The 12288-nt window shown below is 40.6% G+C and overlaps 1 protein-coding gene across 1 annotated transcript in view; it reads left to right on the top strand.

The window, feature by feature from the left end:
* Window positions 1–12288, top strand: part of LOC145409684 (peroxisomal acyl-coenzyme A oxidase 1-like) — a 148753-nt gene that overhangs the window by 129981 nt on the left and 6484 nt on the right. The window contains exon 10 of the mRNA XM_080280037.1: window positions 2143–2295. Within this exon, the coding sequence (XP_080136163.1) occupies window positions 2143–2295 (153 nt within the window). The remainder of the gene's footprint in view (window positions 1–2142; window positions 2296–12288) is intronic.

Raw genomic sequence — 12288 nt, 5'->3', positions numbered from 1 at the left:
ACCCAGTGCTGTACATAGTGAAGGCATTTTGTAAATATTTTCATGTAAGTGTAAGTTGTAAATATTTTCTTGTAAGTGTAAGGACTATATAGTGAAGTCAAGTTGTAAATACCTTCTTGTAAGTGCCAGGACTGTACGTAATGAAGTCAGGTTGTACCTGTCTTCAAGTAAGTGTAAGATAATGCATTCACAGTGAGAAAGACATGCAAATTGTGATAGATGCTGAAGTAATAAGTGATCAGAAAAGTGTACTGAACATTGCTATACCTTCCCAGCATAAATACCTGAGTATACCTTATATAGAAAACGGCTTTCTCTCACATACGTGGTGAGCCTGAGAGAGCAGGTATACCTGTACACAAGTTTGCAGGACTCAATAAAACTCATTTCCGAGCCTCAGTGAGCATTTTAATGGCAAAATTCGTTGTTTCCACATCAAAATCTATCATTTTAGCCCCCCCCCCAAAAAAAAAAGGTCGAAAAATGGCCAGCACTGGGTTGACCCATAGGGCTAAAAATAGCCAGCACGCGGCGGGTTAATTCAAGGGGAATTGCGTAGAGCCATCAATAAAGAGTCATGTCTTTTGGTATCCACTTCCTCTTTGACAATGAACTGAAGAACACATAATTAGTAAAGCTCAGGCGGAGGGTTGGGCAAGACTTGATAACTTGCTCCTTCAGTCCATTAACATATTTTTATTCATTACTGCCACCTCCAGATTATTTCATTTGACTTAGGAGGGACTTTTCAAACTGGAATGGTTGATAAAGCATTCATTAACTCCATCTCTATTCAAGATACAACAGTTTCCTGAACTGAATAAAATCATGTGGAGGTACCAAGAATGGTGGTGGCGACCATTATCCACTCACCTGATGTAATGCTGCCTATGTCTTCCTCCACCTTTATCATTGTCTGCTTTCCTTTCTTCCTGGTTCTCTCATCTTACTTTATATTACTCTTCTTTCCTTTTCAGGTGGCTTTACTTTGAGTGACAGGCCTAATGGTTTCCTGTAAACCAGGAAACCATTTACAATACTGGGTGGTAACCATATAACCAACCCAATCATATTCCCTACGTGTCAACAAATGGGTTGGCAGAGGGTTAGTGCCCCTCCCTGCAAAACAACTAACTCAAAGACAAATGGCCACCCCTTACAGGGGTATGGCATCTGGCTGTAAATAAATACAGTAGACAGAAAAATGAGAATACATTATTTGGGTGAATGGGCTAGAAACCAGGCTGCCACTGGATTACAAAAATCAGACCTTATCAGAGATTCAGAAACCTATCATGCACCCACAAAACTCTGTGCATGTTGACTCCCAGTTTCATATGTCATGTAAGGCACTAAGTATATTTATAACTGATGAGGTTCATAATAACATCAGAATAACCTATTCCATTCTATCTTTAGCCAGATGCCATAATCCCATAAGGGGTGGCCATTAGTCTTTGGGTTAGTTGTTTTAAAGGAAGGGGCACTAACCCTCCATCAATCCACTTGCTGACATGTAGGAGACACATATGGATTGGTTATGTGCTTACCACCCAGCACTGTAAATGGTTTCCTGACTTACATGAAACCATCAAGCTTGTCACTCACTGTAAAGTCACCTGAAATGGAAAGATGAGTTTATTAAACTGACTGGACGGATGGGAATCCGGTTATATTTTTAGTGAAAATGGAATACAGTACTGTTTAACTGAGAGCGGTTCAATCCTAGATTGTCACCACTGCACATTTTTTTCAAGTTACGTATTTATGTACGTGACTTATTGTCTTTATGTTATTTTCTGATAGTCTTATTCAGCTTGTATTACCAGTATGAAGTTCATTTTCACATGTAATGAACAAGGGAGCCTTTGTAATTGTTCTCCCTTTTGCACAATGTTATGGTGCAATAATGGTTGTGTGAATCATAAAGACAAAATGAAAATGATTGCCCTTGCATCTAGGGAAAAAAAAAAAAAAAAATTGCTCTAGCTTTACCAGGAAAACAGTTACTAACCTCTGATAAAAGTGACAGTCAGACCAGGCTGCCCATAGTAATTTTCTGGCCACACACCAACAGTGTCCTTGGCTCGCTCGCTTCACTCACTCACTCGTAATAACCCACTACCTCTCTCCCAACTGCAGATTCATACGCGATACTTTATGTGTGAGGCTTTTGTGAAGAAGGTTGAAGATATAAGCAAAGATGCCAGTCATGGAGTTAGGGAGGTGTTGGGGCAGCTGTGTCGCCTCTATCTTCTCCACCATTCTGTCAGTGCTTCAGGTCTCCTCATCAGGGTAAGTTACTCAGTGTGTTACAGTAAGCCATAATTGTATGTCAAGTGATGTTTTCCACGATACTACAACATTGTCTTTTGAACTGGTACAGCCTGTTTATCTATATCTATAGCCAGAAGCCTTCATCACAAAATGGGTGGCATCTAATGAATTATCTCCATGTCACCCAGTCCACCTTCAGGCTGTCATCTACCAACTCTCTCGTATACCTCTCCATCCCATCCCTCCATGTCATCCTTGGTCTCCCCCTCCCCTTCTCCATCTTCCTCACATACACCCTCCTAGTCTGTCTCAGTCTTCATTTTCTAATCATGGCCAATCTCATGGTCTTTTTGATGCTTTCTAGCATAACGTTCCTTCAATTAAATGTTCCAATATATCACAAATGTTTCCACTAAACTGACACTATAAACTAGGAAATCAGCAGATCGGCAATGGAGCTTTAATTGGTAATTTTTTCTTAATTACTTAGGACTTAATAACAGAAAAAGACCACAAAAGTGAGATATAACAGCTCACTTTATATACTTTAATCATTTTGTAGTTATTTACAATACAGAAAGTCCTCATTACATGTCACTTTCCTGATATTCTGTTCTGCTGTCAAGCCAGTGTTATGTACAGGAAATTGCCTATTAAAGTTCCTTTGCCACCTATGAGGTGCATTTGCCTGTTTACCACAAATTACAGTGTACATATGTATTATACAGTACATACATATATGTATCATATATAGATATATGAAATGACATTTAAGAATACATCTCTTTCATGTAACACGGACTGTTCAAGCTACTTGCTAGTCCACAAACATTTTCCGTTTCTATATCAAGGCAGCATAAACACAGCCAGAATAACTGCATTCTCAGTGGTGTTTATCTTCACCGTTTTTATTGCTGTACTCATCTGTGTATCAGTATAATAAGTAAACATTTTTGGAGAAACTGCAGGAAAGCTCCCTTCAATAAATGAAGATTTTGACAGGGATTATCTTTCATCATTATACAATTCAATTATGACACCCAAATACTGCAGATATAACATTATATTACTAAAGAATACCAAGTTAGGTTTGTTGACATTTGCAGTGACATCCTACAGACAGAGGACAGTGGATCAATTTGGATCTGAAATTCATTTGCCCTCAAATAATTTCAGTTAGGTCAAATTAAGTTTGCTTAGATCAGGTCATGGCCTCTGTGGTACAGTGGTAAAGCGTGCGTTTTCATACATGGGAGAACCAGGGTTCGCGCTCCGCCAGGGTAAGAAACTTTGGGAGTGTTCTCCTGGCCACGTACTGCTTTGGCGGACATAAGGGGTGCTGTGGTTGAACCAGTGTTGCTTACTATAAAGTATGCTTGCACCCAGTTGGCTTGCATGGACTGATTACATTTGGTTCACAGACTACACACACATCCAAAGCCACTGCAACACTACAATTACACTTACAAGCACTTCTCACCCTATATACAATCTCTACCAGACAGCCTAAAACCACTTGGTAGAGATACATTGGCTGTATTGTCCCCACTTCGGTCGGGATAGGCCGGTCCTGCAGTGGACACTCAAATGGCTGATGATGATGATGTTAGGTAATATTAGGTTAGGTTAGCAAGGACAAAAGATTAGTGGAAGATTAGCTCTGCTGCTGACATGGCGGGTGGCCACTTGCCTCAGTTTGTGTGTAAAACAATGGTTGTGTAGTTGATATCTTCAAAACTAAGCACTTTTGTAACTTTAAATCACAATCTTAATCAGTGTAATAGAAAAAAAAATACAATTGTAAATTCTGTGCAAAGGGGCTCTCCTGCAGTTTCACAGTGTGTGTGTGTGTAATTCACTGGGTCGGTCAAGATCACTTGATGGCCGTGATCGTCAGCTTTTACCCTCCCAGAAGGGAGCTGAGAGCTCATATAGTCCGATCTAAGAGCAAGGCTGTAACCTTCACACATACACACACCCATCCCCTTGCTCAAGGGGGACAGTAACCACCCACTTCGTCAGTGAAACTTTTCGCAACCTGAGCGAGGCGCGAACTCCCGTCTACCAGATGGCAAGCGAGAATGTTACCACTGTGCCAGCTGTGTGTGTGTGTGTGTGTGCGTGTGTGTTTGTGTGCGTGTATTCTTACCTAATTGTATCTTTACAGGAATGAGTCACGGTTGTACTATCCTGTGTTTTGAACCATTTTTATCATACATATCTTTAAATTTATAAAGTTTTGACATCACCGTTTCATTCGGTAATGCATTCCACTAATTACTGTAATTCTTCTATTTGGGAAACTGAATTCTCTTATGTCTTTTTCTCCCTTCTTTTTATGCATTTTTTGCAGTGTCCTCTTGCTTTAGATTCCCCATAGGTTATATACTCATTTATATCTATTTTCTCTTTTCCTGTGATGCATTTATACAGCATAATCATGTTTCCTCTTTTCCTTCTCTCTTGTAATGTTGGTACGTTCAATTTTTCAAGTCTTTCTTCACATCTTAGATCCTTTAAGTTTGGTGCTAATATTGTTGCAGCCCTTTGTTCCTTTTCAATCTTATCTATGTGTTATTTGAGATGTGGATTGCAGACTACTGATACATACTCCAGGGTTGGTTTAATGAATGATGTGATTACCTTCCTCAGCAAGTCTTCATTTATATATATGAATGCTACTCTCATTTTTGCATGCAGTGTGTACATGTTTTGGACTTCCTCGTTGATGTGGTCAGCCAAAGATAGCCTGTTATTAATAATCATTTCAAGGTCCTCCTCTTCTGTTATGTGTAGGGTTGAATTTCCTAGCTTATAATCCCAGTCTGGTCTTTTTTGCACTTTTACCAAACTTGGTTACAAGGCATTTGTCCATACTGAATTTCATTTGCCATCTACTGCTCCATTCAAGAAACTTATTTAATTCTTCTTCTAGCATTCTTCAAGAGTCTGCATTTGTAATTCTCCTTTGTGTTTTTGCATCTATCAGCAAGCATATTTAGATAGCTTCCATTTCCAGTGTTACTGTCTGTGTCATTTATATGTACTAAAAACATAATTGGTGCCAGCACTGAGCCCTGTGGGACCCCACTAGTCACATCTCTCCATGATGAGTAATTTCCTCTTAGTTCTATTCTCATTTCCCTTTTTCTAAGAAAATCTTGCAGCCAGCAATACAGGTTGCCTTGGCTACTTCCTTGATGGTACAGTTTCCATAAAAGTCTTTGGTGTGGTACTCTATCAAATGCCTTCTTGAAATCCAAATAGATACTCTACCCATCATTCTCTTTTCTGTAGTGTTTCTGCAACTCTGTCATTATAATATAATAAATTTAACACATGATTTTCCTTTTCTAAAACCAAATAGTCTTTTTGTTATCATATTATGTTTTTCCAGTTGATTTACCCAAATATTTTTAATCAACTTTTCTAATATCTTACAACACTGGTTACTGATACTGGTAAAGTGGATTTTGTCTACTTCCTTTCTTGAATAGGGGAAAAATGTTTCTTTCTTCCAATTGTCAGGTAGCTTACCCTGTCTTAAGGACTCCCTGAATATTAACCCATCACTTCGAGCATATATTTCCACCAACCCTTCTCCCAGGCAGGCATTTCAGAGAAAAATCACCTTTTTTATATCTTTAATATCTCAGTTAATACCTAACCAAAAATAAAAAATTAAATGTCATAATACTCAGCAATCCTTCAACTTCAAGCTGATTGCCTCAGATTGTCTGTGAAATATGTGTAGTCAGGGAGAAAAGTAAGGAAATGGGGCAACTTTTGTTGTTGCTTTTTGCCTGTGTCTGTATTCGTGGCTGAGGTGCGGTGGCACAACTAAGGCTTATACAAGCCCTCCACAATAATAACACTTCCAGACGACTGCAGTCCACCACAAACACCATTTCTGTGTAGGTTTTTCAAAAGTGTGGCATGAGTGCAGCTGTGAAAGCGGTAACTATAGAAACGACCTTGAGGCAGGCTGGCTTTGCCCACCTACACCCCCATGTGCCTTCTTGCCTCACCACCACTCCACCAAGCCTCCACCAGTGTCATAACACACGCACACACATGCACACACACACACACACACACACACACACACACACACACACACACACATACATGTTTGGCTTGCACTGTCACTCGATTCTAGCACCACTGTGCCACTAGGGGTCTGGGTATTACCACAACTACTACAAATATTACTATTACTACTACTACTACCACTACTACTACTACTACCACTACCACTACTACTACATAAAACCTAAAAAAAAATACTGTGAACAAAATAGTTATTTACATACTGTCCATAATTCACTGTATTTTCCACTACACTCAACCCTCGGCTATCACTCCTAATTGGTCCTGCTATGGCTGCGCTATAGCCGAAACCATGATAGCCGAATTGAAGAACTTATGGTAATAATTCTAATTGGTGCCATGACCTCATTATTTACCCTTAAGATACCTTTTTTGTACGGTACCACATATTAATATAGAATAGTCTAAAAATGAGCATGTTTTATGATGTGATCATGATTCTTATAAATACCCCTCACACTTGATTCACTGATGTTATGTTTCTTCCCCCACACTTCGCTTGGTCTCACCATTCTTTGTAAGTTTCACATTTCCAGTTTACCTGCATAACATAGGTTCTTCCTCTTCTTTATTTCCCTGCCAGGTGCCGCAGCATTATGTTGGGTGATGGTAGGGGGACGGGGAGGGGGTACGTTGGCCATGGTCTTATCATAAAAAAGGTTATTTTTCTTGCTATCACTGTTCACGGTCTGAGGGTAAGCACTTGAATGGTTTGGCGGGCAGGACACTCGGTCGGGCGGTCAATCAGCGCTCGGCTGGCGCTGACCTCACACGACCAATCACGTAGTGAAGCTTTTGTTGGCTGGGAGGAGCTCTGGAGCCTGGCCTTTTTGAAATTTTCGAACATTTGTGGTGCAAAATAGCAGGCATTTAGTGCATGATAAAAGTATTTGGGTAGTTTTTTATGTAGGCATGATAGCGAGATATGCTATAGCGGAACCTGTTATAGCCGAGGGTTGAGTGTATAACACATTTTTTTCCCTATGATTTGTACTTTTTCATCATAACAAATATGCAGACACAAAAACTTTCAGTAAAAAATAAGGCACTGACTTCATCATGACATAAACTCTCTGCTTCCATTATTCTCATAAATATACATAAAGCAGTAAAAGGAAATTTTTCTAATTACACAAAAACCCACATTTGTACTAAACTAACCATAACTTATACATATGACCCAGACTTCTACAACTTGGTCTTTGAGTGGAACTCAAAGAAATAGGTGGGGCACAGTGCCACCTGGCATTCAGCACACCACCACCTCATCATACAGCACTGCTGTTGTTGGCAAGATGAATTGGCGCAAACATAGCAACACTGGAAGGCTTCTTTGCCTCCAGCTGTTGGAGGAAGCACTTCCAGGTAATGCCTACTGAGGTAGTCCCTGCACTGCAGTCTGTCAGGCAGTTGCTGTGCACTGTGCCTCCATTTCCCAGCTGGCACTACTTGGCCATATCTCTGCAAGAGGCCGTGAATTACATCCTTCTCAAACTGTCTGAAAGAAGTGCTTGTCTCTGTGATGTGCTTGTAAAGAATGAAGACACTCAGTACACAGATGTCAAGTACATGTAAGAATGCCCTCTTGTACCACTTACAGCAGCACCTCAGACAGTTGATGGTGCCAATCTGCATATCAGATTTATCGACGAGTTGCATGTTGTTGTTACAGACGATAACTGCATCAGGCTTGAAGACCGGCTGCCTCGTTCTTTTATCAACTTTGCCCGTGTTTACCAACGTACTGTCATGGATTGTGGAGAAGACATTTATCTTTCGCTCATCGTGCCAATGAATAGCAAGGAGTTTACCTGATTTCAAGGTCCCACACTCCCCCTTCATGGTGCCCTTGGGAATGGATGGTCAATGTTTCCTCTTTGCATGCATAGTGCCACACGATCCGATTTTGTGTTCTTGCAGGTACTTTGCAAGACTTGGCGCCATGTAGTAATTATTGGTGAACAGGATGTTTGCCACAGAAGTACAGTCGGCCACAGGGAAAAGTATACAAAGGGAGAAGTATAGACACAAAAAGTATAGCATTTTCTCGGCCGATGTTTTTATATTAGATAGGAAGGGAAACAGCTCAGGATGATCGTTTTCCGTTCAGTTGTTGGTGCTGTTAAGAGCAGTGTTACTTATTAAAATCCTCCAAGAAGGGACCAGAGCTGTATACTTTTTCCTGTGGCCGACTGTACCTGTCCATGAGCTTCTTCACAACTGAACCAGAGAAGCCATGGAGGTTGTCCTTCAATAACTCCACATCACTTGCTGTATACACAATAAAATATATCACAAAGCCAGTTTAGAAATCACACAAAACAAAAAACTTTATTCCAAACCAATGCCTCTTTGATGGTATGTACTGTATGAAGGCAAGCCATCCCCTGAAAAGAACAAGTGACTCATCGATAACTACCTTCTTGCATGGTCTGAAATATTATCCTTCATCATTTCCAAAATCAGCGAATTTTCCATAACCTATCGTTCAGATGTGGGCCTATGTTGGAGAGAAATGTAGGTACCAGAGGATGTCAAGGTACCTGTCCCGTGGCATGTACTTTCCAAACAGAGGTGTTGAAGCAATATCGTCCAACAACCAGCAGTCATGGATATTGTGTTTTTTTAAGTGTGGCATCAACACTGTTAGTGCAAGCCAAACATACATCTCACTTACATTTGTCAGTGTCCAGTCCTTCATCTTGGCACTTTCATAAATGTGTGAGGGTTCACCCCAATTGCAGCAGTATTCCCTGAATGAACTGATTTCATGTACAATGATATCCATCACTATTGTGGTGATGGAAAGCAATAAAAAAATCAGCAGAAGTGGATGTTGCACTGCAAGGGAATTCAGGCTGCACACTTACATTAAACTCATCAAATACAGGCACATCGTGCTGAAATCCCGTCCGTTTCTCCCAGGTGAATGCTTCCATCATATTTACCCTTGGTCCCTGCTTTGCCTGCCATGAACATGACCTGCCCCGTGCCCTGCCCCGGCACCAAACAGGGTGCCGTGGTGGAGAATCTGGCGTATAATCACTTGATGAAGCAGGTGATGGTGGTGGTGATGGTGATGATGCTAGTGATGGTGATGATGTTGGTGATGGTGATCCTGGTGGTGAAGGCGATGGTGAAAGCAAGCAATGGGCACGTGTCTGGCTGCCATAAAATGAATGTGGCCATGCACCTGCATCTGCATACCCAGACGTACCTGGCTGTGGTGATGAGGCAGGGTTGTGTTGCAAGGCAGGTCAGCTTGTTGAGGCATGTGATAAGGCAGGGCGGCATGGCGAGGCAAGTGGTGAGGCAGATCGAAAAGCAGGACAAGTGACAGGTTGACTGGTTGGTAGAGTGCTTAATGAAGAGACTAGTGTAGTGACAGGTCGAGTAGAAAATTCCATGGTAGGACTGGAGTCACGCGCTGGTGCGAGGCTTGCCCTACGGCGATTCCTCCCCCCTCCCTCCCTTTCTCCACTCTCTACCTCCTCTTCCATCTTCTCAACAGTGCCAATATCCCCCTCTCCAGGATTGTCAATATCCTCTGAATCATTCCCATCATCAAAATTGGCAGATGAACGTATAGGGGGAAACGATTGGCGCACAGTAGAAAACTCATGTGAGCCACCCTCCTTATCCAATACATAAATTTTGACACTCATCATGGCAAGGTCGCATTCCTCAGAGGAAGAATCACTTTCCCCACTCACAGTTGATGATAATGCCAAGTCAAGTTGTTTCCCTATCGTATTATCACTAAGGCCCTTTCTTTTTGGGCCTTTGGACTTCATTGATGTTGAAGTTGGCAGCTGCTGGCGCTCGGCCAAGGGTCTGGGCACAAGGAAAATTTGCATAGGTCTATCCATTACGGAGGTAAGCAGGCAACTGGAGCGTGACTGGGATGCATGAAGGAGGGTTGCCAGTGGTTGCATGTGGTGGAAATAACCCGCGGAATATTCAAACAATGCCGCGAAACTCTAGGTCATGTATGCATGCCACCGGACGCGGTGTTAAATATATTGGTCTGCTTAACTCTTCTGCACATTCATGTACTACCCAACCTGAAATCTCGTCAGGACCATTTGCTTTTCCTTTGTCCAATTTACTTAAATCTTCCTGGACCTCTTGTTCTGATATGCCTATATTTCTTGATATGTGTGGACATGCTTGTTTCTTTTCATTTCTCTCAAATCTACTTTCTTCTGTAAAAACTGATAAGAACTTTTCGTTTAGTACTTCACAAATATCTTCTTCACTGATATAGATCTTCCCTTCATCCATGATGGATTGTATTTTATCTCTGACTTTAGTTTTCCTTTGGATGTAGCTGTAAAACAGCTTCAAATGATCAGTACATTTATTTATAATGTCTTCCTCAAACTGCCTCTGAGCTTCTCTCTTTATCCTTGTTTAATAATTTCTTGCCTGTTTATAGTTGTTATATTCCCTCTCACTATTATGTCACCTGTATCTATTCCACAACAAATATCTTTTCTCTTTTGCATTTTTACATTCGGTATTAACTCCCTTACTCCGAAAGGCCCATTTCTGGGCTTGCCAGCCACACTCCATGAGGCCCCATCCGTGGCTCACTGGCCCAGTTCAAATTCCGCAGTAAGCACAGCTAGGTGAATGTGTGTGTGCTTCGGGACACTCACACCGGGTCTTGAGTTATCATTGGCCCATTGATTCTGCCATTTTTCTGCCAGCAGCCAATCAAAATACAGGGATTATTTCCAAATATAAACACTTAGTATGGACGCCGTCGCTTCTTGCGTGGGAAGTGCAGTGCCGATGTGTGATATATTTCATCTTATTTCATAGGTAACTATGCAAAATAACATTTCCTGACATGCAGAGACAGATAAAGATATCAGGTTAACGATGTGCTAAGAATATTGTGTTGACATTGCTGTTTTCAGTTATAAAAATGCACGAGAAGTTTGCGGAAATGAGAAGAAAAAATTGAGGCAGAACGCATGAAAGTGACAACGCATACTTGGATAATTATGCAATTTATGAGAGTGACCATGATGACAAATGATACTGGTGACAAGGAGATGTCTTCTCCTATGGAAAATGAGTCCACTTACAAAGAAAATAAATGTTTGGAGTGATGCCAGTGATGGAATTGACAGAGACTCAAGGACGCAGGTGATGGGTCATCTGTAGTCACCTGTTGGGTAAGTAGCAGGCTCATCTAAATATAACATTTTATAGTTTTTTACTGAAATAATTGCATTTTCCTTATATTTACAGGGAGACAAACATTTCACATAAATGACTAAGAATTTAGGATGGCCGACGAGAATAATGAGATAAGTATCAAGACTTCCTTTTACTTTCAATGTCAGTTATTTATTTATAAATCAGTTACATTTCTTTGTCTGCCATAGGAAAGTATAGCTTTTTAGCTATCATATGATGTATAAAAGTACTATGTTTGCAACGTAATGAATGTATGCAGATTAGCACCATAATGTTTATTTATCTCTGAATATCGCTATTGTTCATAATTTTAACTACATTATGGCTATTGCTCATAATTTTAACCCTACTACATTGTAAAAAAATTTACCTCTCTCTTCTGTTTTTCCTCAGTTTTTGTTTTTGCATCTTCCCTGTTTTCCTTTAGTAATCCCAATTCCTCCTGAGTTAGGCATCTTTTTATCTATATTTTTATTAATTCCTCTGATTCCTTCAGGTTGTTGGCACTTTGGAAGGTTAGGGGCCTTGACTTGTTTTTCTCGTATTTCTCTAGTCTTTTGTATTCCTCTATATATTCCTCACAGACGTACTTTGATACTTCCTTCATTATGTTCATTATATTTACCATCTCATTTTGATCTCTTAAGATTCTTTCTTATTTCTTCTTCATCTATACCAGTGATTATGACA

Source organism: Coenobita brevimanus, chromosome 82 (genome assembly GCF_032717465.1).
Source record: "Coenobita brevimanus isolate Jiangsu-jjx chromosome 82, ASM3271746v2, whole genome shotgun sequence".
NCBI classification, from domain to species: Eukaryota; Metazoa; Arthropoda; class Malacostraca; order Decapoda; family Coenobitidae; genus Coenobita; species Coenobita brevimanus.
Note: the sequence above shows the minus strand (reverse complement) of the source record. Positions and strands in the feature narration are given on the sequence as shown.